The 26046-nt window shown below is 43.4% G+C and overlaps 1 protein-coding gene and 1 pseudogene across 1 annotated transcript; one reads left to right on the forward strand and one right to left on the reverse strand.

Moving 5' to 3' along the window:
* Positions 1-1147: 1147 nt before the first annotated feature.
* Positions 1148-3135, reverse strand: LOC114030952 (annotated as a pseudogene).
* LOC114030953 (cytochrome P450 2B11-like) lies at positions 3134-26033 on the forward strand. Its single transcript, XM_027845915.1, is given in 10 exon segments — positions 3134-3298; positions 4970-5132; positions 5674-5826; positions 7406-7566; positions 8422-8598; positions 9091-9232; positions 14270-14441; positions 14539-14560; positions 14618-14759; positions 25852-26033. Coding segments are annotated over 10 exon segments (1479 nt in total).
* Positions 26034-26046: the final 13 nt, after the last annotated feature.

Raw genomic sequence — 26046 nt, forward strand, 5'->3', positions numbered from 1 at the left:
GCTAGTAAGTGTCTGAGGCTGGATTTGAACTTGGGTTTTCTAGGACCCCAACTCTAATGTTGTCTCTACTTCAGCACAAGGTCACTAGACCCAAAACCATCCTTCTGCATGATCTCCAGTTTGTGCTTGTTTTTCTTACTGTGTGGTAAGAGAGTAGTACCCATGATCTCAACTAGCAAGGGCAGGCAGAAGAGAGTCCTTCAGAACTGGGTATACAACCTGTCATTTCAATGGCACAGGGAAGTTACCTTGAGTAGGTCAGTACATGCTCTTCAGTTTACAATCTGAAAGACCTACCTGGGGCCCACTCTGAACCTAGTTCTTTGGAAAATTGAGGCAAGGGACCATAATAAGTTGGAGAGTACCCAGAGGGATGTCAACCAGGATGGTGATGGGTTTTGAGTCCTGGTTGTGTGAATGTTGTTGAAGGAAGTAGAGGTGTTCAACATGGGGAAGAGAAGACTCAGGGAGGGAGGAGATGATAGCTTTATTTGAAGGACTGTCATGTGGAGGAGAATTAAACTAGCTTTGCTTTATTTCAGTGGGCAGAACCAGGAGCCATGGGTGGAAGTTCCAGAAAGGCCAATTCAAGTGTGAGATCAGGAAAAAAAATCTTGCTGGAGCTGTTCCAAAATGGAATGAATTGCCTTGTCCTTCACTGGAGGGGAGTCAGAAGCAGATCCCAGGCTAGAGGCCAGGACTCCTGATGCCCATCCCAGGAGAAACTGCCATCTATTGGAGAAGAGTAGCTGGGAATCCCTCCATCCATAGCTCCAAGAGCCCACTGAGTCCTGATCTAATTTCTCTTCCTTCTTTCACCAACTGGGTTCTCAGTCCCTGCAGGGGACTATGTGCTGATGGGCTCCCACCCAGACTTTCCCCCTGAAGGATCAGCCACTATCCTTAATCATGGAGAGGGACTGGGGGAGATGGCTGGTCAAATCATAGCACTCTCTCCAATGTTCCCCTATTCAACCTGTGCTTCTTATTCTAATTTCTTGCTATGATGTACTCCTTTCAAAGCCAGACTTGACCTAGGCCTCCAGAGACTCTCTCTGATATGAAAACTCCTTCCCTACCCCATCCCCAACAACTTAAGTCTCCCTGTTAGACTAGGGAAAGTCCCCTGCCACCCTTTCAACATAGGTTACAGAGTAACCCATGCACAACTTTCCACTACCTCCTCTTCAGCCTCCTCCTCAAATTCTCCCTCCTCCTTAACTGTGGATAGTGTTGATGTTCAGAAACCAAATCATTCAGGTTGCTTTCTGCTTCAATGAATTCCATTTCATCCATGCTTTCTCTAGTATACCAGTGTAAGAAAGCCTTTCTCAACAACATGCTGCAAACTGCTCAGAAATGCACTTAAACAGCTCTTGGATGGCAGTAGTGTTACCAGTGAAGGTGGTAGACATTTTCAGGCCCCCAGGATGGGATGTCACAAAATGGACATTTTCACATTGTTGGAGATCCATTCAACAAAGCAACTGTTGTTCTTGTCCTGAACATTGAACCTTTGCTCATCTACCTCCTTTATGGACATCTGGCCTCTGAACACAGCTGCCACCATAAGATAGTGCCCGAGCCATGGATCACAAACAGCTATCGTGTTTTTTACATCAAACATCTGCTGGATGAGCTCTGGCATAGTTAAAGTGTGGTACTGTTGGCTACCACAGCTAGTCAGTGGAGCAAATCTAGGCATAAAGAAGCGCAGATAGGGAAAGAGAATCATGTGCACTGCCAGCTTACACGAGTCAAGGTTAAGCTGCCCTGGGAAAGGTGATGGTGCCACTCATGGTTGCTGGCACCAGGTGGTTTAGGTCATTATATGTGGGAATGGTGAGCTTCAGGGTCAGTTTCAGAGAGCACCAGAGTGAGGCCTCCCCAAGGACTGTGTCTTTTCCCTCAGATCACAGATCACAGATCACAGAACGTCAGTCATTGAGGTCATCATATCCAACTCCTCAACACTTGAACAATTACTTCTCTCTGACCAGGGTCTCCTTGAGGGCAGGGCCAGTTCATAGGTCATAGGTCACAGAATGTCAGAGCTAGAGGTGACCTCAGGGGTCATATAGTTCAATTCATCCCCCCCTCTTCGAATTCCTACTAATACATAACCAATAAGTTGCTACTGAGCCTCTGCTTGAATACTTCTACTGAAGAGGAACCTCTCAGCACTGATTTTGCCTTAGGACCCTTCTAATTATTAGGAAGCTTTTCCTGACCTCTTGCCCAGATGGGCCTTTTCCACCCATTGTTCCTAGTACTGCTCTCTGGGTCCAAATGGAACACTCTAATGCTTTTTCCATGGGATGGCCTTTTAAATTCTCTAAAACATCTATCACATGCTCTGTCTCACCCCCACCCTGCCCAGTCTCCCCTTCTCTAGGCTAAATACCCCAAACTCCTTCAATTGATACTTATATCAATATATAATAGGGACTTGGGAAACCTGTATCATCCTGGCTGCTTGCTAAGGATCCAGCCTTTGGACAGCAACTGAATTCAAGCCTAAAGTGGTAGAAGGAAAGTCTTCCACATCCCCAGCCTCACGTGAGTTTGGCTCAGGTCTGAGCTGGGGGTTCATGCTGATCCACAGTCCTCCTCCAGATCCACAGGTCAGATCACCTTTCACCTGCACTAATTAGCATCTAGGGAAAGTTATGAGCCATCCTACCTCACCAGTAAACACTCAGACAATTATGACTGGATCAGCATGGGATCTGTAAGGCCATAGTGTAGGTTGGGTGTGGGAGTGGCCCTACATACTGAAATAGAAACAGATTGACTGAGAGAGACTGTGGCCTATAGGCCCCCTCCTCCTGACTATCCTCTGGGGAAGAGAAGAGGAGGGACAGGAAGAGACAAAGGGCCAGGCAGAGCCAGGTGGCCCATAAGGGGAACAGGTACACCCTACTCAGGCATGGGACCAGGGAAGGACCATCTGGTCCTGTAATAGTTGTCTCAGCCTGAAGGCTAAGAGGGGGCGAGCCAGTCCTTTAGGAATGATAATTACCTAACCATGAGTGGGGGGGTGGTGGTAGAGCCTCCTTTCTTGGCTGGGATAAAGGTCCAGGCCAAGCAGCAGGCAGAGGAAGGAGGCAACTGGACCATCAGAGGACAAGCCATGGATGCTGGAAGATTCCTCCTCCTGGTTATCTTCCTGGGGCTCCTTCTGCTCCTAGCCCACAGACCCCAGAAAGGCAACCTCCCTTCAGGGCCCTCACCTTTGCCTCTGCTAGGCAACCTGCTGCACATTGCCTGCCATGGCATCATCATGTCGTTCTTGGTGGTGAGCTGTCCTTTTGTCTGGGTGACTGAGTGGGCCTAGGACCTCCCTGGGCCAGGGCAGTGTTGGGGCTGCCTAAATGACATAGTTGCCTGCTCTATTTTCTCTCCTGGTGAAAGGAGTGCTTTGATATCCCTCAAGAAGAGGGGATTTGGGAGAGGAGTATGCTGGAGAACCCTGGATACCTTCCAAGATAAGATCTGGGTCTGATGTCTGCTCTCCTGGGATTAAATATGCTGAAATTATTTATCAATGAGGGAGACGTGGGAGGTCAGACCACTGGTAAAAGGGGAGAGGTCCTCAAAGAAGGCGACCTCTGGAAGCAAGTATGTGTATGGTTTGTGGATAGACACACTAGGTCTGATGTCTGGAAGACCTCGGTTCAAATCCCAGTTCTACCACCTATTACCTGTACAACCTTAGGCAAACCACTCAAATTCTTTGCCTCAGTTTCCTCATCTATAAAATGATGATGTTGAATTAAGTAACTTCTAAGGTCCTTTCTGCAGATAGGTGGCATCACAGTGCAAAGAGCACTTGGGCTTGGAGTTAGGAAGACTCATCTTCAAGATGAATTCAAATCTAGCCTCAGACACTTAATAGCCGTGTGACCCTGGGCAAGTCACTTCACTCTTTTGCCTCAGTTTCTTCATCTGTAAAATGATGATGTTGAATTAAGTGGCTTCTAGCCCTACATCAATGACTTAAAGGAGCAAGGTCTGAGGTCTTGGCTGGATATAGAAGCAGGTGAAGACAGAAGAAAAAGGAAAGGGAGAATTGCTTGAGGATTTGGGGTCTGAGAACATGGGTGTAAATCCTGATTCTTTCACTTCTTAGCTGAAATCCCAGCCTTTCTCTGTCCATGCTACTGCTAGTGCCTTCCCTCTGAGATTTTCTCATTTACCCTGGATATAACTTGTATGTATGGAGTTGTTGATATGTTGTTTTCTCTATTAGAATGTGAGCTCCTTGAAGGTAGGGACTACTTTTGCTTTTCCTAGTATTGCCAGTGCTTAGCACACAGAGTGCCTGAATCATAGGATGTTTGTAATCAATGCTTATTGACTTGACTTACCAGCTGTGTAATTTGGGGAAAATCACTTAGCATCTCTGGCCCTCAGTTTTCTCATCTGTAAGATGAAGAATTTTACATCTCTGGACCAAATAATCAATAAAGTCTTTTCTCTCTAAATATCTAAGATTCTATGAGTATAAAACAAAGGATGTCAGAACTTGAAAGGACCTTAGAATTTGTTGTTCAGTTCTTTTCAGTCATGTCTGACTCTTTGGGATGCCATTTGAAGTTTTCTTGGCAAAGATAGTAGAGTGGTTGGCCATTTCCTTCTGCACCTCATTTTATAGATGAGGAAACTGAGGCAAACAGGGTCAAGTGACTTGCCCAGCATCACCCATTTAGTAAGTGTCTGAAGCTGGATTTGAACTTAGGAAGATGAGTCTTTTTGACTACAAACCCAGTACTCTATCCACTGCACCACCTAGCTGACCTTAGAATAGAGGATGCTAATCTGAGAAAGAAGTTAGAGATCATATTATCTAAGACCTCAGTTTTAGATCCATGCCAGGGGCCCACAACAGAGGTGGCCACAGGGTTGAGACCATGGAGTATCCAGGACCTGTCAGGAGCATGACAAAGTGGGTGGATCTACCCCACAGTTTCAAGATAAGTATGGGGATGTGTTCACTGTCTACCTGGGTACCCAGCCAGTGGTTGTCATGTGTGGACCAGAGGCTGTGAAAGAAGCTGTGGTGAAGAATGTAAAGGTGTTCTGTGGCCATGGCATCCTTGCCATATCTGATTCAGTCTTCCAGGGATATGGTGAGCAGGATGTGGGGAAACTATATGTGTGTGGGTAGGGCAGAGGGTGAGGATCAGGACCGGAGGAACTCAGTGAGCAAAGACAGTGGGATGATGAAGACCAGAATCAGGATGAGACTTGAGGTGCAGAAGGAGAGAAAGCCAGAGAAGTTTGGGAATCAGTGACCTGGGGGAGATGAGCTATGGGAAATGATCCAGGAAAGAGCTAGGGAGAGCAGATTAGGGTAGGAGGGTGATAGGGAGTCAGGGAGGAATAATGTAATGGATAAGATATGTGGAAGAGGGACGTTGGAGAAAAGGGAGGGAAAGCCAGAGAAGAGTAACCTAGGAAAAGAGGATGGAAGGGGACATCAGGGTGGGGGAAGAGAATTGAGGGGGCGAGGAATGTTGGGGACAAGAATAGTAAGACCCAAAAAGAGTTATGTGGGGGAGATGTTGGACGGCATGGACTTGAGGATTAAATATGTGGTATGTTGATGATATGAGTGGGGAAGAGTCTCTGCTCCCTCCCTCTCTCCTTCCCATCCTCTCTTTCCCCCAGGGTTCTTTTCTAGTGGTAGACAACAACATTGGAGCACACCTCACAGATTCTCAATTACTACCCTCAGGGACTTGGGGATGGGAAAGAAGAGTGTTAAAGAGAACATAAAGACTGAAGCCCAATGCTTGGTAGAGGAACTCCGGAAATCCCAGGGTAATGAGAGGAGATAGCAGAGACAGGTGCAGACATGTGGAGAAGAGACAGATACACAGACAGTAAAAGGGAGAAATATAAAGATTCAGACAGACACAGAAAAAGACAAGAAAGGGTATGGCAGAGCACAAAGATTAAGCATAAAATAAAACTCAAGATGGCTTTCTCAGAGTCTCCCAACATGTGACATCTGCACGAGGCAAGTAAACACCTGTGGTGTAGTGGCAGTCATTCAGAGTATTGGTTCATATGTGCCAATTTTACATATGTAAAAATCTAGTCAAAGGGCTTGAATTAAGTCAGAGTGCAACACATATTTTACTAGATATATATGTTGAGGCAGCTAGGTGGCACAGTGGATAGAGCACTGAATCTGGATTCAGAAAGACCTAAGTTCAAATCTAACCTCAGATACTTCTTAACTGTGTGACCCTGGGGAAATCACTTAACTTCTGTCTGCCTCACTTTCTTCATCTGTAAAATGGGGATAATAATAGCACGGATCTCCCAGGGCTGTCATGAACATCAAATGAGATAATATTTTAAAGTGCTTAGCACAATGCCTGGCACATATTAAGTGCTATATAAATGGTGACTATTATTGTTGTTATTTTTATTACTCACCAGGGAATACTCTACTGAGCTGTTCTAAATTTGCCACTTCTCTGCACTGGTTAGTGCAGAGTTAGTGCCTTTCTGGCAGTTGGATGCTCCAAATGGGGTTTGGTATGGGGTTTTTCTCTGATTCTTGGGTTACTCTCTAGTTTAGGAGATGGTATATTAATTGATTATTAAAATATGAAACTATTTATATTTTGGTTTGATTATCTGCACCCCTTATAAGTATTTCTCTTTCTTAGATCTCTTGCCTTGCCATTCATAGATTCTGACACTTAGTATGTTGTGAGCATATAGGTTTAATAACATGTATTTGAAATGCAAAAGACAATATAAACCCTCCCCACCACACCCACTCTCTCCCATGTCTTTAGTGTGGATGTTGCTATTTCCAGAGCACACATAATGGCAATCTCATAAAAAAGGAATGGGGGAGAGAGTTTTAACACTCTCATCTTGTGCTCAAAGATCCAGAAAAAAGTAGAGATGATGGAATTCTGCCTGGTTCACCAACCACAGGGTTCATAGTAGCTACAGGCACTCAGCCAGTTCTGGGCAACATTGAGTGTGATACAGCATATACTCTTCCCTTCTAGGTTCTCCTCCAAGATCCCTTGTCAGGCTCACTGTTCATGACTTCTGTCATCTCCCCTCCAAAAGATGGAATGGGAAAGAATAGAGAAAAGGAGAGAGGACAAGTCCCAGATGGTGTCCTTTTCTCTCCTACTCCTTTCACAGAATGGACTCCAGAAGTGAAAAGAGATGGTCCTTTTCCCTTCCTGGAGTTTTAGAATTTGCTCCCTCTGCTAATCATTTTCTTTGGCCCTAAGGATTTTCACAGAGAGAAAAGAAACAGATTCTCTTGGGCAACCAAAGAAAACAGAGAGACAGATAGTAGACACCTAGGAGCATCTTACCATTCCACCTAAATTCCCTCCTTTCTTATCTCTCCTTTCTCCAGGGGTCCTTCTGGACCCTACCTTTCTTTTCCATTCAGTCATGGCCAACATCATCTGTTCTCTTGTGTTTGGCAAGTACTTCTTATACCAGGATACTGAGTTCCAGGGACTGTTGAATGTGTTAACTGAAGCTTTCACCATTATCAGCTCCTCCTGGATTCAGGTGTGACTTGGGGACCCAAGAAGGGACAACACAAGGGTGCACAGGGAGACACCATGGACACAGAGAGAAGGAACCAAGAGATAATAAAGGGGAACCAAGGGAATGGAGCACATCAGGAGGGAGATAAGGGGAAATGGAAAGAGGAGGACAGAAAGGGAAGGATGCAAGAAAGAGGAGATGCAGGGAGGCAGTGAAGACTGTTTTGTATTCCCAGAGCCAAGTAAAGGGACCCAAACATAGCAAATGATTAAAAAAGGCTTATTGAAATATAGGGAGAGACTGAGAAAGACAGGGAAAAGATAAGAGACAGACACACAATGATAATGTTAGAGCAAGAGACAGCATGACCTTACTAGTGCCTAATATGATGACAATGATGATGATAATAATAATTCTATTTATACAGAACTTTAAAGTTTATGAATCCCTTTACAAAGATTGCCTGATTTGATCCTCACAATGGCCAGTAAGTGTCTGAGGCCAAATTTGAACTCAGCACTTGCTATCAACTGTATCACCTAGTTTCAGTAGGGATATGACACAAATATATGTGACATTTATGAGAGACAATGACATAGCTCCTGTGTAGTATTCATCTGGAATATTAAATTATATTTCTAGTCACATGGATAAACATCCAGAAGGAAGAAAAGGGAGGAAGGGCAAAAGAAAGGGGCCCGGGGACAAAGACATATGGTTTTTGGAGGGGGCAGGTTGGGGCTAAGGGTAAGGCAAGGTCATGGTGAGAGGGAGAGCATTTGAATCAATTCCAGTGAAGTGTGCTGAGAGCCAAAGGACCTATGAGGGTTGGGGGGCAGTCAGGCCTGAGTCCTACCCCTTGCCCTCTCTCCCCAGTTGTTTGAACAGTTCCCACACTTGCTGAAGTTTTTTCCTGGGCCCCATTGCCGTGTGTTGAAAATTGCTCAGCATGTCAAAGAATTCATTGCAAGCAATGTTGAGAAGCACCAAGAGAGTCTGAACCCCAGTGCCCCTTGGGACTTGGTAGACAGTTTCCTGCTCCGCATATAGGAAGTAAGTCTTCCTCCCTTCCCCTCCCTCAACACACAGGAACTAGTGAGACTCACAGAAAAAAGACTGTGATGGGTGTGTGTGTGCATGTGTGTGTGTGTGTGTGTGTGTGTGTGTGTGTGTGAACAGAGACAGGAGGCAGGAAGAGACACAGAGAAACCCAGGAAAGATGGAGAGGTAGAGAGGCATGGGGAGAGGGACAACAGGAAGGGAGAAGCTGAAGGGGAGAGATAGAGAGATGGGGTGAGGAGGAAGAAAAACCAAGACAGAGAGAAAAGAGTGATGCAAAGAGAGAGGAAGAGGGAGATATGGGAAGGGAAACACTAATACACATAAGGGCTAATAAAATGGAGACATAAATGGAGAGAGATCAGTTCAGACAGGAAGAATCAGTCTCTGAGATGGACCCCATAAAGAAGAGGCACTGAGAAACATGGGAGGATTCTGCTGGCTCTCTGTGCCCCCTCCTTCTCTATTTGTTGTCAACCACCCTAGGAGAAGGAGGTCCCAGGTTCTGAGTTTGATCATAGGTCCCTCATCTTTACCATCCTGAATTCATTCCCTGCCGGCACTGAGACAAGCAGCGCCACCCTGCACTATGGCTGCCTCTTGCTTCTCAAATACCCCCAGGTGGCAGGTGAGCAGGTATTTTGGGGGAGCATCCCTGGGGCTCCTGAAGATGAGAGTACTGAGAGCCTAGAGGCTAATATTGTGGTGCTTGTGTTACCTCTGGCTTAATAGGGGATCTTAGGCAAGTCCTTCCCTTTTCTGGGACTCAGTTTCCCCATGTAGAAAACAACATTGGATCCAAAAAAAGACCTGGGCAAACTAGAGCATTGGACTGAATCTAGTAGAAGGAATCTAATAGGAATTAAATTAAATTAAGTAAATGTTTTACGTTTTGTTAAAAAAAGAACTCAAGTATAAGATAAGGAGTCACAGTTAGACAATAGCTTAGAAAAGATCTGAAAGTTTTAGTAGGCTACTTGCTCAATATGCATCAGTTGTTGGATGTACCAGCCAGAAAAGGGACCTTGGATTCCATAAAGAGGGACATAGTTTCCAGGAACAAGGAGGTACTAGTTCTGTTAACCCTGTCCTCTGACCTCATTAGAACATAACTAGAACATTCTATTTGGTTCTGGACATCACAATTTAGGAAAGATGGTGATAAGCTGGACAGTATCTGGAGGAGGGCAACCATGGTGTTGGAAGGCCTCGAGTCCTTGTCATATGAATAGCAATTTAAGAAACTATGTATGTTTAGCCTGGAGAAGAGAAGACTTTGGGGATAGGAGGTGGGGCCAGGAGGTGATAGCATCTTCTAGTATCTGAAGGACAGTCCTATGGAGGAAGAAGTAGCTTTCTACTTGCCTCCAGGAAGCAGAGCCAGGGACAATGGGGGGAAATGACAAAGTAGCCAACTGAGGCTTGAGACAAAGAAGTTTCTTAATCATGACAGCTGTTCCAAAGTAGAAGCAAATGGCTGGTTCAGGAAGCTGGTGGGACACCCCCTCACTAGGGGCCTCCAGGCTGGTGCTGACCATTTGTTGGGTGTGTTGTAGTGAGAATTCTTCTTTCAGGGTGTAAATTGGTCCAGATGGCCACAGAGGTTCCTTCCAACTCAAAAAATGTCAATGGAAACTTGGGTGGTCTTCCAAGGCACCTTCCAGCTATGATGCTCAGTGAAGTTCTCAAACTTTTTTCACATGTAAGCCAAGCTTCAAGTACCTTCTGGGATGTCCTAAGAATCAGACCCATATCTTGAACATGTCTGGCCTCAAGAGAGACAGCTAAGTGGTGCAGTGGATAGAGTGAGGAAGAACCGAGTTCAAATCAAGCCTCAGACACTTACTATGGGACCTTGGGTAAGTCACTTAACCTTTGACTGCCTCAGTTTCCTCAACTGTAAAACAGGGATACAAATAACACCTACCTCTCAGGGTTATTGTGAGGACCAAATGAGATGAATTAGATAAAGTGCTTGGCAAAGTGCCAGGCAAATAGTAGGTGCTATATGAATGGTAACTATTATTATAATTATCATCATCAATAATAATAATAATGAAAGAGACAGTGAAATAGGAAGATTACAGAAGATGGAAACCTTGAGACAACAAGAAACAAAGGCAGCCTTCCCCCTCTAGATAATTTACCCAAACATTAAGTAAGACCAACCAGTGAAACAAATCCCTTTGAAATGGTATTCTTTCTACTTCCCCATTCAGAGAAGTGTCCCCTTATCCCTATGCTGGTTTCCTACCTCAAATTCTGACTCTGAAGAAATGCTCTTTTCAGTCTTGTAATAATGAATCAATGAATGAATGAATGAATGAATGAATTAAAAAGCATCTAATAGGTACTTGGTATATGCCAACCACTGTTCTAAGTGCCAGGGAGTCAAATTGAAGAGGGGTAGAGGTTTTGGGGTGCTCCTTGATGCACAGAGGCGCCCCAAGATCGCAGCGGTGCTGGGTCTGCCTGAATGAATTCAACCCAAATCTTCCTCCAGCCAGAGAAATAGTTTGTTAAAGATAAAGCATATAGGCCAGACTCTCAAGGAATGCAAACATCAGTGATGCCTGTAAGGATGAGCAGGCATGAGAGTCTCAGCCTCTGGGTGTGAGAGGTTCTCAGCTTCTAAATGGGGGAGGCCAGGTGGATCTTAAGACAGGTGACACCCATAAGGATGAGTGGGCATGAGACAGTCTCAGCCTTTTGGGCATGAGGAAAGCTCAGCATCTGAATGGGGGAGGCAAGGTGATGCCCATAAGGATGAGCGGGCATGAGAAAACCTCAGCCTCTAGGCTTGAGAGATTCTCAGCATCTGAATGGGGGAGGGCAGGTGACACTCGTGAGGACTAGCAGGCATGAGACAGTCTCAGCCTTTTGGGAATGAGAAAAGTTCAGCATCTGAATGGGGGGCTAGAGTGGATGGGCCAGGTGACGCCCATAAGGATGAGCGGGCATGAGAGTCTCAGCCTTTGGGTGTGAGAACAGTTCAGCGTCAGAATGGGGGCAAAGGTGAATCTTAAGTACAGAAAGACTGTGGGAGGGATCTAGGAGTGGCCAAGTAGTTTGGGGTGATGGGAGGAAGGGCCTAGGGAGATTTGGATGGGAGTGGCTAGTAAGCTGGGGTGAACAGAACTCCTGGCTCCTGGACCTCGTGGTGCCTAGCTAGGATTAAGGGTGGGAAATGGCCAGGGGCCATAGGAAGGTAAAACAATGGAGGGGAGATTGGCTGTAGCCACAATGAAAGGCCAGTTGAAGGGGGGAAGTGGTTGGGAAAAAGGGTCCAGGTGGGAATTCCATTTGGAAGGTCTGAGAGATTTGAATAAACAACAAAAATAGATAATGAAGGGAACTGGAAGGTAGACGTTTGCTTTCAAAGGGAGATAAAGAGAGACAAACATCAGCCAGGTTCTTTTTAGGGCAAGGGAGGAAAGCTCATCTAAATAAGATTAAAAGGTGAGGCTGAGGCTTTGGGAGGGAGGTAAGTGGAATCTAAAAATTTAAGGGTTTTCCTTTTGATGAAAAGGGGCAAAGGGAAAAGGGACAAAAGATCTTGACTTCTGAAACTGAACGAACCCTCGTCAAAATAAAAGATAGAGACAGTTCTTGCTGTTAAGAACTCATACTCTTATTGGGGAAATAACACATTAAAGAAAGTTCATCCACAGTGCAGATGGAACACCCTAAAGTCCTAAGGGGCAGTGGTAGGATAGATGGCAAGGTCCAGGGGTTCTTAAGTTACACCGGTAGGTGAGTCAGATGAAAACACATTTATTAAACACTTGCTATGTGCCAGGCACTGTACTGGGATTATAAAGAAAACATTTTTGCCCTCAGGAAGTTCTCAGCTGAATGGGGTAGACTCCATATAACTTCAATTAATTCTGTACAAACAATATATATATATACTGGATTCATTGAGGGTAATCAACAGAAGGAAAGTACTAGCATTAAAGGGGATCAGGAAAGTTTCTTTCAGAAGATGGGATTTTAGGTGAGATTGAAGCAAGCCAGGTAAGCTCAGAGTTGGAGATGAGGAGCAAGTCAGACGACAATAGCAGAGGTCTGGAGGGTGTAGATGCATTCCGATAGGTAAGACTTAGAGCACCTTAGAAAGAGGTGGCAGTGCAGGTGGTAAGGTCTAGAGGACATTAAGAGGCAGTGTCAAGGAAGTGGTAAGGCCTGGGAGGGGCTCTTCATTTCACCAGGAGGAATTGAGTTGATGACTCCCATTTCATCCAAGTCCTGTGATTTTTTTTTATCTTGAAAACAAAGAAGGGAATTAAGGGGCTTCTCTTACAGTAAGTGTTTCATAAATACTTGGGAAATGAGGACTTAAATGACTGTCTATTTGGCTTTCCAAATGGCTTTTTAAAAGTTTAAGGAAACCTTGGTTATTCTTTATCCAACCCATGAATACTTTGCACATAATAGGCACATCAAAGGTTGGTCCCTTCCATTGTCCCAGACTTTCTTAGGCAAGTCTAGTGTGAGTGCCTCTTAGAGATTCCAGGCTAACTTTTCCTGAATGGGCTACATTGTAGAAGTGGTCAGAGTTGTTGTATTAAGTAGTGTTTCAGTCCTGTTTGACACTCTGTGACCGTGTTGGGGGTTTTATTACTTGGTTGTCCTTTCTTGAAGAGGACCAAATAACATCACTATGTTAGAATCAAGTTACAGCATGTCTGACTGGCTGATCAGACCAATATGAGCTTGGAATGCTCTACCATAGGTCAGGCACAAATAGTCTATATGAACATTTGGAGTGGATTCTCTAAATGTGCGCATCTTGTGTTTCTTTTGAGCTACTTCAATTCTGCTTTGCTCATAGAGCATGGCATCTTCTCTGATGAGGGCATGCTATGCTGAGCAGTCCCGTGACAGTGTTGCCCATGTCACACAATCAATTCCGAAGGTCTTATGAGAGACCTTGAGAGTGTCCTTGCATTGCTTTTTCTGACCACCATCTGAGCTCTTCCCCTGTGTGAGTGCTGTATAACATAGTCCTTTTGGCAAGCATACATTTGGCATTTGAACAACTCGGCCAGCCCATCAGACCTGTACTCTTTGCAATAGAGTTGAATGCTTGGCAGTCTAGTTAGAGAAAGGACCTCAGTGTCTGGTATCTTATCCTGCCAGGTGATCTTCAGAATCTTCCTGAGGCAGTTCAAATGAACTATCCTGCTGGTAAACCCTGTGGGGTTCTCATTTTTCATTTAGCAGCTTCTGAATTTCCCCATTATTTTCATCAAACCAGTCGGTGTTTATGAGTGTTCTGACCTGGATGAGCAAAAGCAATGCTATACACCAAATCTCTGAAAGGGATTTTCTTGACAGAAGTACTGTAATGGTTTGCCATTTCCTTTTCCAGCTCATTTTATAGATGAGGAAACTGAGGCAAACAAGATTAAGTGACTTGCCCAGGGTCACACAGCTAATATCTGAGGCTAGATTTAAATTTATGAAACTGATTCTTCCTGACTTCAGGCCTGGCACTCAATTCAGTGCCACCTAACTGCCCATATCAGAGTTCCTTTACTTTATTTTGAATGCCACCAGACTGCTTGATAAAGCAGTGGCACCCACTAATTTGCCTGTTCTCCACTTTCCCTCTGGGGCCGTTCCTGTGAATTGGGTTTACATGTCTCTTCCTCTGCCCCAGAGAAAGGCCAGGAAGAGATTGACTGGATAATAGGGAAGAATCATTCTCCAGAACTCCAGGACCGAGCCAAAATGCCCTACACTGATGCTGTCATCCATGAAATCCAGAGACTCAGTGACCTCCTCCCTCTGGGTATACCTCACATGGTGACCGAGGGCACCTTCTTCCCAAGGTAAAGTCATTTGGGGTCCTCAAGTGCCCAAAGTCAATGCTTGCAGCACCCCTGATGTGGGCACACTATGATTCTTCCTTCCAATATTTCCTGTTAGAAATTCTAGAATTTCCCCAGAAGTAAGGGGAGCACCATTGCTACCTACTTTGAGCCCTTCTCCCTCACATTCACACCAGGGTACTGATGTGTTCCTTTTCCTGAGCTCCAGTCTGAAAAATCCTCATCATTTTGAGAAGCCACATATCTTTGACCCCAACCACTTCTTGGATGCCCAAGGAGCTCTGAAAAAGAATGAAGCCTTCATCCCTTTCTCCATGGGTAAGTACATGCCCTTATGTCCCGTTGGTGTCAGTGAGACACACACACACACACACACACACACACAGAGGGAGAGAGAGAGAGGGAGAGAGAAAGAGAGAGAGAGAGAGAGAGAGAGAGAGAGAGAGAGAGGCTACAACTCTGCCTATACTTCTCAGTTATGGAACCTCATATCAGGATAAGTACTAACCAAACCCACAAGTTATGGGCTGATTAAACAGGATGCCAGCTTAGAGCCTTGCAATGGTGCCTTGCCTGGCTGGATACCAAGTCAAAGAGAAAGAGAAGTAGAGGACAGTTGTAACAGAAAAATATGCAGCTTCCCCCCCCAAGAGATATCTCCATTAGACAGGAGTGAATCTCTCCTTTTCTAATCTGGGGTTTTCTAAGTAATTCTAAAAATGGTGGATTTTTTCCTATTAAGAGTTCCCTCTTTGTTAAAAAAACAAACAAACCCTTTTTCCTTTAAAAATTTATTGATAGCTTTCATTTTTATACCACCTTAATTTCAAAAAATATTCTTCCTACTCCATCTAACAGAAAGCTAATATTTATTTTCAAAAAACAATAAAGAGAAACAAAAACCTTTCAGCAAAATTAAGCAGTGTGTCAACTGAACCCAATATTATATGCAGCCCCCCCCCCATCTCTACCCCCACTTAGTCTTTAGGCCCTCTTCCAACTTCTGCAAAGAGGGGAGGGCTTGCTATCTCTTTTATTTAGTGTAGGATAATAATCTTAATAATAAATCTCTTTTCTATGGCACCTAAGGAGGTTTGCAAACAGCTTTTGCCACAACTGGCCTTATGAGGTGGGCAGTGCGAATATTATTCCCATTTTACCAGTGAAGTAAGAGAAGAGAAGGGAAGGAAACTCACTAAGGTGATTCAATGAGTTACTGGCACGGGCCAAACCCAAATCCAGGGTTCTTTTCCCATACCAGGGAGAGCAATTGAGTCTACTTTGCTCCATTTTGGAAGCTAGGCTCATTGGGGATGTGGGTGGGTGGGTGGACAACTTAATCTTTGTTTTTATTACCTCTTGGAGAGCTACTCCTATGCCCTGAGAGGCAGTGTGATTTAGTGGTTAGAGGTCTGGAGAAGACCTACAATTGAGTCCCAGCTCCCAATTTAATGCCTTCTCCCTCCACCAACTAGGTGGTCTTGAACCAATCCCTTCCTCATTCTGGACCTCAGTTTTCTTCTCTGTAAAATAATAGTGTTAGACCTGGTAACCTCTAAGTTATCTCCTATTTCTAAATCGATGATCCTATTAGAAATGGAATAGGGTTTTGGGGTGAAAACAACAAAAATGAAAAAGATCTGAATATATAGGGGGTATCTTAACTGACAAGTTGGTGAGAAGAAGGATGGGCATAGAGCAGAAAAGGAAGGAACACAGAACTCTTGGAGCTAGGGAATGGAGAGGTGACCCTTCCTGAAAACGAGGAGCTAGATGCTCTGGGAGGAAAGCCTTGGTGCTTCAAGGAATGACTTGGATACCCCTATGCCTGTCAGGTGAGAGGTCAGACAGAAGGTGGCAGGTGGTGACTTCCCAGTTGAGAAGGACAGAGGGAAAAGCTGGTTAAGAAAAGAGATCACTGCTGCCATCCATGGACATGTGTCTAGACCATGGCAGGGAACCTTCTGACATTTGTCAAACTTGATGACTATGCCAGTGACACCTGTGGCCCAAATGATATTGCCAGAAGGAATCTAGAAACCACTGCTAAGGAATACAGAGTGTTAGGTAAGAAACCAAAGATCTCTGAAGGGATAGATAGTATTTTCATCATTATTGCTGATTGGAGGAGAAGGACTTTCCCAAGAAAAAGGCTTATTTGTGAAAAGGGCAGCTGATTTAAAAGATGATTCCTGAAAAAGGTGTATGGAATTAATCAGGGGAGTTCCCTAATCAGTCAATGGATTAACTAGCATTCATCAAAAACCTACTACATGTGTGTCAGGTATTGTGATAGGCACTGAGGATACAATGATGTAGCCAGGCTCTCAACTGTCACAGGCATTCTGCATGCTGCTGCATATGTGAAAGGAGACTTGACTCTTAATGGTGGAGAGAATGCTAAATTGTGACAATGGACACCTGCATAATAGGTAGGATTGATGCTAAAACTTTGGGAGAGAGAAACAGGTGTGTTGCAATACACTCTTTGGAAGCTGCAGATTTGTAGGGAAAGCTCAAACCAAGAGAGGTGACCTGATCTCTATCATGCAGAAAGTCCCTAGGGCACAGGGAAAGGTTGAAGTCTCAGGGGAGACAAGCTGGAAATCAAGGGCAGATTGAGAAGTCTGCAGTTTCCAAACTGTATATATATATAGTTTGGAAACTGCATATATATATATATATATATGTGTGTGTGTGTGTGTGTGTGTGTGTGTGTGTATGTGTATACATATACATACATACATACATATATATGTATGTATGTATATCATTGGAGTTGTATCATGATTGTCTCTCACCAAAGAAACTTTGGCACCAATCCAGCCCACTCCTTATGCAAGTGATCAGGGTCAAGTGAACTCAGCATTTTCTTCAAGAGGACTTTTCTTTTGCATACATGACAGCTCCCAAAATGTTCCAGGCTTGGTTAGAAGCCAGGCTATAAATACAACAAACAAACTATTCCCAATTCTCAAGAAACTTGGTTAGCTTTCAGGGTGTGTTTGGTTGTGATTTCTTTGGTATAGGGAGTTCCCAAGGAAGACACTGTCCCAGTGTAGAATACTACCTGCCCTGCAGCTTATAGTCTAAGAGTGCTGCCTAGGCATGGAGAGATTAAGAGACTTGTGTAGGATTACACAGTCAAGGACTTGAACCCAGATATTCCTGACTGCAAGATGGGCTCTTGATCTACTCTGCCTGGGATGAGCCTTTGTTTAGGACTTTACTTACTTCTCTCTGTGGAGGGTGGTCAGTGTCCATTAATACCTTGGGGGGTATTGAGAATAGCTCCTGGGTCCTCCAGGGTGATTTAAATAGCTCAACTGTTGGGGATCAGAACTACCTCTTTGTACTGGGTCACCATGAAAGGGGAACTGAACCTTTGGGTTCTTTGGCCTGTACCTCTTTGTGAAGGATGAAACAGAGAGTTATAAAACAAAGAACAGATCTGGGTTCATGGGAGAGGGGCAGTGCCCTCACTTCCACCAGCACCCTTGAAGTTAGATGGTTGCATTGGGGCAGAGATTCATGGGAGCTGAAGGTACTTTCATCTATGGTGGCCAGAGAGAGGGTTTTTGAATTTCAGCTTCCTGTCCTTAAAGGGACAGTGGCTTAACATCTTAGCAGGAGAATTCAAAGAATCGTAGGATTTCAGGGTTGGAAAAGACCTCAGCAGCTATCTGGTTGGAACTCATACAGTCAAAAAGACTCTCCACTGTCTCATTCCTTCCAAGTAACCATCCTCTGCTTGGGGACCTACAGTCCCCAAGGGGAGAAACCCAGTCTCTACTGAGGCATCCTCCTTCACTTTGGGATAGTGACAGGAACTGCGCCCAGGATTTCATTAGCCTAGGGGACTCATCAGTGAGGAAACCCTTCTACCAATCCAGATCAGCCACCTTCTTGGAAACTTAGGGTCTGAGAGAGTTGCCTACAGCTTTGAAAAGTTAAATGACTTGCCTAAAGTCATACAGCTAGTATAGGTCAGAGACAGGAGTTGAATTCAAGTCTTCCTGACTTAGAGGCCAGATTTTTATTCACCACACCTATGCTGCTGCTTCCAATTTGGGACAACAATGATGATGATGATGTTGCTAATGATGATAATGATGGTGAAGATGAAGATGAAGAATAAGAAGTTATTCTTGACATTTAACGTCAACCAACTTCTATGAGTTACACCTAATTCTGCCTTCTGAGGCCAAAATTTTGGAATGGGATGGTTAGTGAACCTGGGAAAAGAAATCATGACCACAAGGAGCCAGCCACAGCTTCTTCCTCAAGGCCAAGCAGAACAGAAGAGAAGTCAGTCCCAATGTCCTGGATGGATAACAAGTGGTGGTGTGCAGCCACAGCCCCAAGGTGGTTGTTTTTTTTAGCAACCACAACCCTGGGAATTCCAGGATCCAGCCTTCTAGAAATAGGAATGAGGAGTTCCTGTAAGTGCCATCCTCTTAAAGAGAGGAGGATTGAAATGTGGTTCCTTCCCATGTGAAGGAAGAAGCTAACTCCTCTTACTGAGAAGCTAGAGCTGCCAAGGAACTCATCTCTCTGGAAGACTGGATCCTGGACCCATGATTGGGTTGCTAGATAGCCAATTCTGAGACTGGTAGTTGTCCAGGATATCCACTTTCTTCTTTCTAGGAAGCTAGGTCTCACTACTCTGTAGACTCATCATGTCAACCAAGGAATTCCCCTGATCAACCTCTACCATGGGGTTTTGATTCCTGGTCCACAGCTTGTGTTAGAATTAGTTCATCAATAAGAATTTACTAAGCTCTTACCGTATGTCAGGCAATAGGCTAAGGGATGGGGATAAAAAGAAAAGTAAAAAAACCACAGTCCCTATCCTTGAGGAGCTCACATTCTAATGGAGGTAGGGGACAACATGTAAATAACTAGGTATGACCAAGCTATATAAAGAATAAATGAAAATAATTTGAAAGGGAAAGGCTTTAGCACCAGGGATGTGGGTGGGTAGACTTTGGGCTTACTAACCCTTGAAGGAAGCCAGGGAACTAATAGGTAGAAGTGAGGGGATGGAGCATTCCAGGTAGGGAGGACAGCCAGTGCAAAGGTGTGTAGAGTTGGGGGAGGGGTTCTTGTTGATCCTTCATTCTTGAAGAGGACCAATGACATCACGGGATAATATCTTGACTTGTGTATGAACTGAATTTAAGTGAGGCAGAGCTGTGCAAAGTCATCGGCAAAGTCCAGTGGCAGAACAAAGGGACCCATGTTTGAGGAGGTACAAGTAAGCCAATTTCATTGAATTATAGAGTGAATAAATGAAAGGGGAGTAAATGAAGGAAGACTAGACAAGAAGGAATGGGCCAGCTTAGGAAGAGCATTAAATGCTTCATATTTTGAAGACTTCATATTTGATCCTGGAGGCAAATAGAGAACAATTAGAACTCACTGAGGGGCAGGTGGGTGGTGCCATGGTGGATAGAGTGCCTCATCTTCCTGAGTTCAAGTCTGGCCTCAGACAATTACTAGTTGTGTGACCCTGGGTGAGTCATTTCACCCTGTTTGCCTCAGTTTCTTCATCTGTAAAATGAGCTAGAGAAGGAAATGGCAAACCACTTTGATATCTTTCTCAAGAAAACCCCAAATGGGGTTATAGGGAGTCAGATATGATGGAAAGGACTGAACAACAGAACTCACTGAACAGAGGGGTGACATGGGTAGACCCATGTTTTAGAAAAATCACTTTGGCAGTTGAGTGGAAGATGAATTGGAGGTGGGAGAGACCTGAGGTAGGGAGACCCATTAGGAGGCTATTGTAATGGTACAGCTAAGAGGTAATGAGGATCTGAACTAGGGTGGTAACTGTGTGAGAAGAAGGGAGGCCTATTTGATAGATGTGAGATTGGGAACAAGATTAAACAACAGGTTGGATGTGTGGGGTGAAAATGAGGACTCAGGGATGACACTAGAGGTGACTAGGCCCATTTCATCTTCATCTCAGGAGACTGAAAGAATTGTCAGATACACTTGCTGGGCCACTGTGAGTGAGTGCTGAAAGACTGTGAAGTATGGGAGAAGAGCAGGGTTCTCCTGGGTTTTCCAAAAAATGGAAGGAAATGGAGTCTTTGAATTATAAGCCATTGAACATGACTTCTACTCTTGGCAAAATTTTGGAATAGGATGGTTAGTGAATCTGGGAAAAGGAATCATGACCACAAGGAGCCAGCCACGGTTTCTTCCTCAAAGAAACCTTATGTCAGATTGACTTTATTTCCCCTTTTGAAAAGGTTACTAGACTAGATCAGGGGAAGGCTATTGACCCAGCTTATTTTTTTATTGATGTATCAGATTTTTTTCAAGCATTTCTCTTTTCTTAAGTTTTAAAATTTATTTTGACCTTAAACACAAATTAAGAAAAGAAAAAGAAAAAAAATAGCACTTTGAGATAGTGACAGGAACTAGACCTAGGATTTCATTAGCCTAGGGGACTCATCAGTGAGGAAACTCCTTCTACCAATCCAGGTCAGACACCTTCTTGGAAACTTAGGGTCTGTGAGAGTTGCCAACAGCTTTGAGAAGTTAAATGACTTGCCTAAGGTCACACAGCCAGTATAGGTCAGAGACAGAAGTTGAATTCAAGTCTTCCTGGTTTACTGGCCATGGACATCACAGAACATAAGAGAGAATTCAATATAAAACAATAAATTTCCATTTCAAGAAAACCTATAAAAATAAATACTACAAAGCTGTCCAATTTTTCTTTGCTTCCTTTTGTTTTCTTTTGTTCTCTGTTGTTCACTTTTTGCTCTCTCCCCCTACTCCAGAAAGCTACAATTAAAGCATGGATACACACACATACATACATACACACATAAACATACATGTATCCACATATACACATGCATAGATATGTATAAACATACACATATATACATATATATGCTTATACACATATGTAAGACTGTGCCATGCTTATTTCTACTTGGCATCTGTTTCTCTGAAGGTGGATAGCATCTTCCTTCATAAGTCCAAGTCTTCCCGTATTTTTCTAAATCAACCAACTCATCATTTCCTACACCACAGCAATATTCCAACCCAATCAGATTCTATCTGAGAGGTAGTGTGTGAAAGTTCCCCCATAATTTTCTGTATTTCTTGTATTCTTGGCTGCATAGGTTTTACTTATACAAGAAAATTTTAATTTAAAATAATCAAAATTATCCATTTTATACTTCAACAATTTAAGGCCTCATCTTTATAGCATTTCCTGAAAGCAACATATTGTTGAATTCAAATTTTTAATCTGCTATCTGTTTCCATTTTATGGATAAATTCATCCTATTCACATCCTAACCCATAATTACTTGTTATATATTTTTCTCCTTCCTATTTTTACCTCACTATCCTTCTCACCCTATTCCTATCCCTCCTCACTCTTCTGCTTTACTTCTACCCCTACCTTGCCCTCCTGTTCCTTAAACTACCCCCTCCAAGAATCCATCCCTTATCCTCTCCCTCCACCCCATCCCCTTGCCCTATTGTTTCTTTCCGAATTTATACATAGATACATACACACACATACACACATATGTTGTTTTTATACATACATACAGATACACACATATATATGTTGTTCCCTCTTTAATCCACTCATGTTAGTCTACACACCCTTATATACTGCTTCCCCTTATCCTGTTACCTTACCCTCTTATTTCTTTATAAATTTAGACTTTTATACCCTTCTAAATATATATGTTGTTCTTTATTTAATGCAGATTTGATATGAGTAGGGTTCCAGCACTATGAACCTTCCTCCTCCATCTGATTCTTTTGTATCCATTCTTCCTCTTGTGCCTCATTTTTGTGAGAAAATTATTCTTTTTACCTTTTCTGCTTAATTTGCCTTTTTAGAATCACATCATACTCAACTCTACCCCAATCTTACTTTCTAACTATCCAATTACTAATGACAATTTTAAGCATACAGCTTACATTTCCATGTATAAAAAGCAATGAATTTGCCCTTATTGATTACTTTGTAATTGGTCTTTGGTGTTTATCTTATATTTCTCCTGGCTCTTGTATGCCAAATATTCTATTAAGTTTGGTCTTTTTGAGACAAAATCCTGAAAGTCTATCAATTCATCAAATGTCCATTTTTTCCATTCAGGACTACACTTAACTTTGCTGGGTATGATATTTTTGGCCGCAACCTCAGTTCTTTTGCTCTTCAATTTATAGTGATCCAAGGCCTGTAGTCTTTTAATGTAGCTGCTGCTAGATCTTATGCAATTCTAACTGTGGCTCTGTGATATTGGAATTTTTTTTCTTGTTTCTTCTTAATAATGTTTTCTCCTTAATTTGGGGGTTCAGAATTTGGCCATGCTATTCCTCTAGGTTTTTATCCTGGGATCTCTTTCAGGTAGTGATTGGTGGATTTTTTTTCCTATTTCTACTTTCCCCTCTTGTTCCAAAACTTCAGGACAATTTTAAAATTATTTCTTGTATTATTGTATCAAGATTCTTTTTTTGATCATAGCTTTCAGATAGTCTGATTATTATTATGTTTTCTCTTCTTGATCTGTTCTCCAGATCAGTTGTTTTTCTTATGTTTCACATTCTCTTCTATTTTCATTCTTTTTATTTTGTTTTTATTATTTCTTGATCTCTTATAATGTCATTGGCTTCCCCTTGCCCAATTCTAATTTTGAAGGAGTTGTTTTCTTTCTTAAGATTCTGGGTCTCCTTTTCCAGTTAGTTGACTTTCTTTTCATAATCTTCTTGATTTTCTTGGATTGTTCTCATTGAAAAGTTTTTTTCTTCAGTCTCTCTTATTTGATCTTTAAAGTCTTTTTAGAGTTTTTCTAAGAATTATTTTTGGGCAGGTGACCATTTGATGTTCCTCTTTGAGATAGAAAAAAAATTTTTTTTTTGACTTCAGTATCCTCCTCTGAGGACAAACCCAGTCTTCTCTATTCCCATAGTAACTCTCTATGGTTTGGTTCTTTCTCCTTTACTTGCTCTTTTGTGTTCTGTTTAAATTTTTTTTTAAATTTTAGCAGCTTGTTATTATAGTCACCTCTAGTCCTGGGGTGTAGGGGATGGTTCCTTTGGCTTCAGGTCCTTCTGCTATCTTTTGAGCTTTGTCTTGGGCCCAGCCTCTGCACTCCTTTCTCCCTCCAAGTCACAGCTAGGACCCCCTGGCACACTATGCTGGAAATGCTCTTGCTCCTTGAGGACACTACAGTGGCTATAACCATCAGTTCTCCCCTCTGACTTGGAACCAAAACCAAGAACTCAGTTCTCCTATGAGTGCCCACAGCCAGTAGTGTCCTCACCCCACTGCTTCTGCCCTCACCAGGCATGTTCTGGTTCCTTTTTCCCCAGGGCCATTTCTGGGCAGCACAGCTGGGCCTGCTGTTATCCATGGGCAGCAGAAGTTCCTTCAATCTTCCCCTGTCTGACCCACCCTGCCCCCCACCTCCACTGTCTGTGAGGTGAGAATTCCAGTGACTGAGGCTGAGTCTACCTCCCAAATTCACTGTCCTCAGGGCTCATTGTTTGTTGTTTCAGCTGAAATTGCCTGGATGCATTTACATTTTACTCAAGCTGAACCTCCATCCTGAGATCATTCTTCAGATCTTCTCCACTTGTCCCAGGAGGACCACTGTTCTGTCCCAACTCTTGTTTTTTTTTTTTTTTCCCTGCTCTAGGTTCACCCTGAAATGCTATTTTTTCTTGTTTCTGGGAGAAATCTGGAGAGCTTCAAATTTTCTGACCTACTCTACCATCTTCCCAGAATCTTCTCCAACCCAGTTTAGATAATGAATTTTAACCACGCATTTGACAAAGTTTCTTATAATCTTCTTGTTTTGGAAAATACTTATATTTTATTTTTTCCAGTTACACATAATAACAATTTTTAACATTTGTTTTTTTAAAAGTTTGTGTTCTAAATTCTTTCCTTCCCTCCTTACCCTTTCCCCTCCTTGAGAAGGCAAGCAAATTGATATAGATATGTACAGTCATGCAGAACACATTTCCATATTGGCTAAATTGTTTAAAGAAAAGAAAACAAAAAACCAATCCAAGAAAAATAAGAAGAGTAAAAAAATATGCTGTGATTGGCATTCAGACTCCTAGTTCTTTCTTTGGAGGTAGATAGGAGTTTTCACCTTATGTTCTTGTGGCCAAATAGTGAGATGTGGCCTAGAAGATGGTGCAGTTAGCTGGATTCAGAGCTAGTTGAATGGTCAGATCCCCAAAGTACTCTTAAATGGTTTGCTATCAATTAGAAGGAGGTCTCCAGTGGAGTGCCCCAGGGATCTGTGCTTGGCTCCATGCTGTTTAACCTAGAATCATAAAGGCATGAATGGTGTGCTTATTAAAGATCCCCATGACACAAACCTATATAGGTGAGCTAATGTACTAGATGACTGAATCAGAATCCAAAAAAGATTTTGATGGGCTCTAAGGCCAAATCTAAGAAGATGCATTTAATAGGGATACATGTAAAGTCTTATATCTGGGCTCAAAAAATCAGCACAAAAATATAAGCTCAAAGTTTATCTTAAGAGGACTGACAACCTCTATATGAGTCAACCAGGTGAGCCAATAAACAAAAGGGATTTTAAGCTACATGGAGGGAGGGATAGTGTCCAAGCCTGTGCCAGGTGATTGTCCCTCTGTCTTCCACCCTGGTCAGAACCTATCCAAAGGATTGTGTTGAGTTCTGGCCATCACATTTTAGGAAAGTTGTTGATATGTAGGAAGGTGACAAGATGGGGTCTTGAGATCCTGTCATTTGGAGAAGAGTCATAACTAGGAACTTGGATACCCAAGAGAAATTCAGTTGGGGGCGGGGTAGAGAAGTGGGGCAGGTGGAGGATCCAAGGTATGACCACTCCTATGACCCACACTGTGCCAGGCACTGTGCTAAGTGTTTTTTAGAAATATCATCTCATTTGTGCTTCAGGTAGCCCTGAGACAGTAGTTATGAGAATTGAGGAAACAGAAAAACATGGAAGACAAGGTGTTGGAAAGGGATACTGAACCTCTTGGGAAGGAGGAAGAGTGACCTGGAGATGCCTAGAGGACAGTTATCAGGATGGAGCACACTCTAAAGGAGGAGTTTGTTAACAATAGGGAATTCCAGAGGGTACAGTATGAGTGGTTAATGGAGAGAGAAAAGATTGGGGAGGGTGAGGGCTGGGTGGAAGAAGGGAGAAGAGACGGTGCTTGGAGCTCTCCTCTGCCTCCCATGTCCTCCCCACCTCTGCTTATCCCAGCTGTCTCATATAATGAGGTCCCCAGGTGGGGAGAAGGGGCATCATGGACCCCAAGGATGTCTTTTGGGGAGGCAAAATGTTAGATAAACACTAGGTGTTGTTGTTATTGTTAAGGTTCTCTTCTTATTACCCTTCTCTGCCACCCACAGGGAAATGCATCTGTCTAGGTGAGAGTATTGCTCGATCAGAACTCTTCATTTTCCTCACCACCATCCTGCAGAATGTCTCCCTGGTCTCCTCCAAGCCCCCTGAAGACTTGGACATCAGGCCCCAGGAGAGTGGCTTAGGGACAGTGCTCCAAAACTATGAGCTCCACTTTCTGCCCTGCTGATAGGAAGGGTCTT

The sequence above is a fragment of the Vombatus ursinus genome, unplaced genomic scaffold (assembly GCF_900497805.2).
Source record: "Vombatus ursinus unplaced genomic scaffold, bare-nosed wombat genome assembly UNPS02015030.1, whole genome shotgun sequence".
Taxonomy (NCBI): Eukaryota; Metazoa; Chordata; class Mammalia; order Diprotodontia; family Vombatidae; genus Vombatus; species Vombatus ursinus.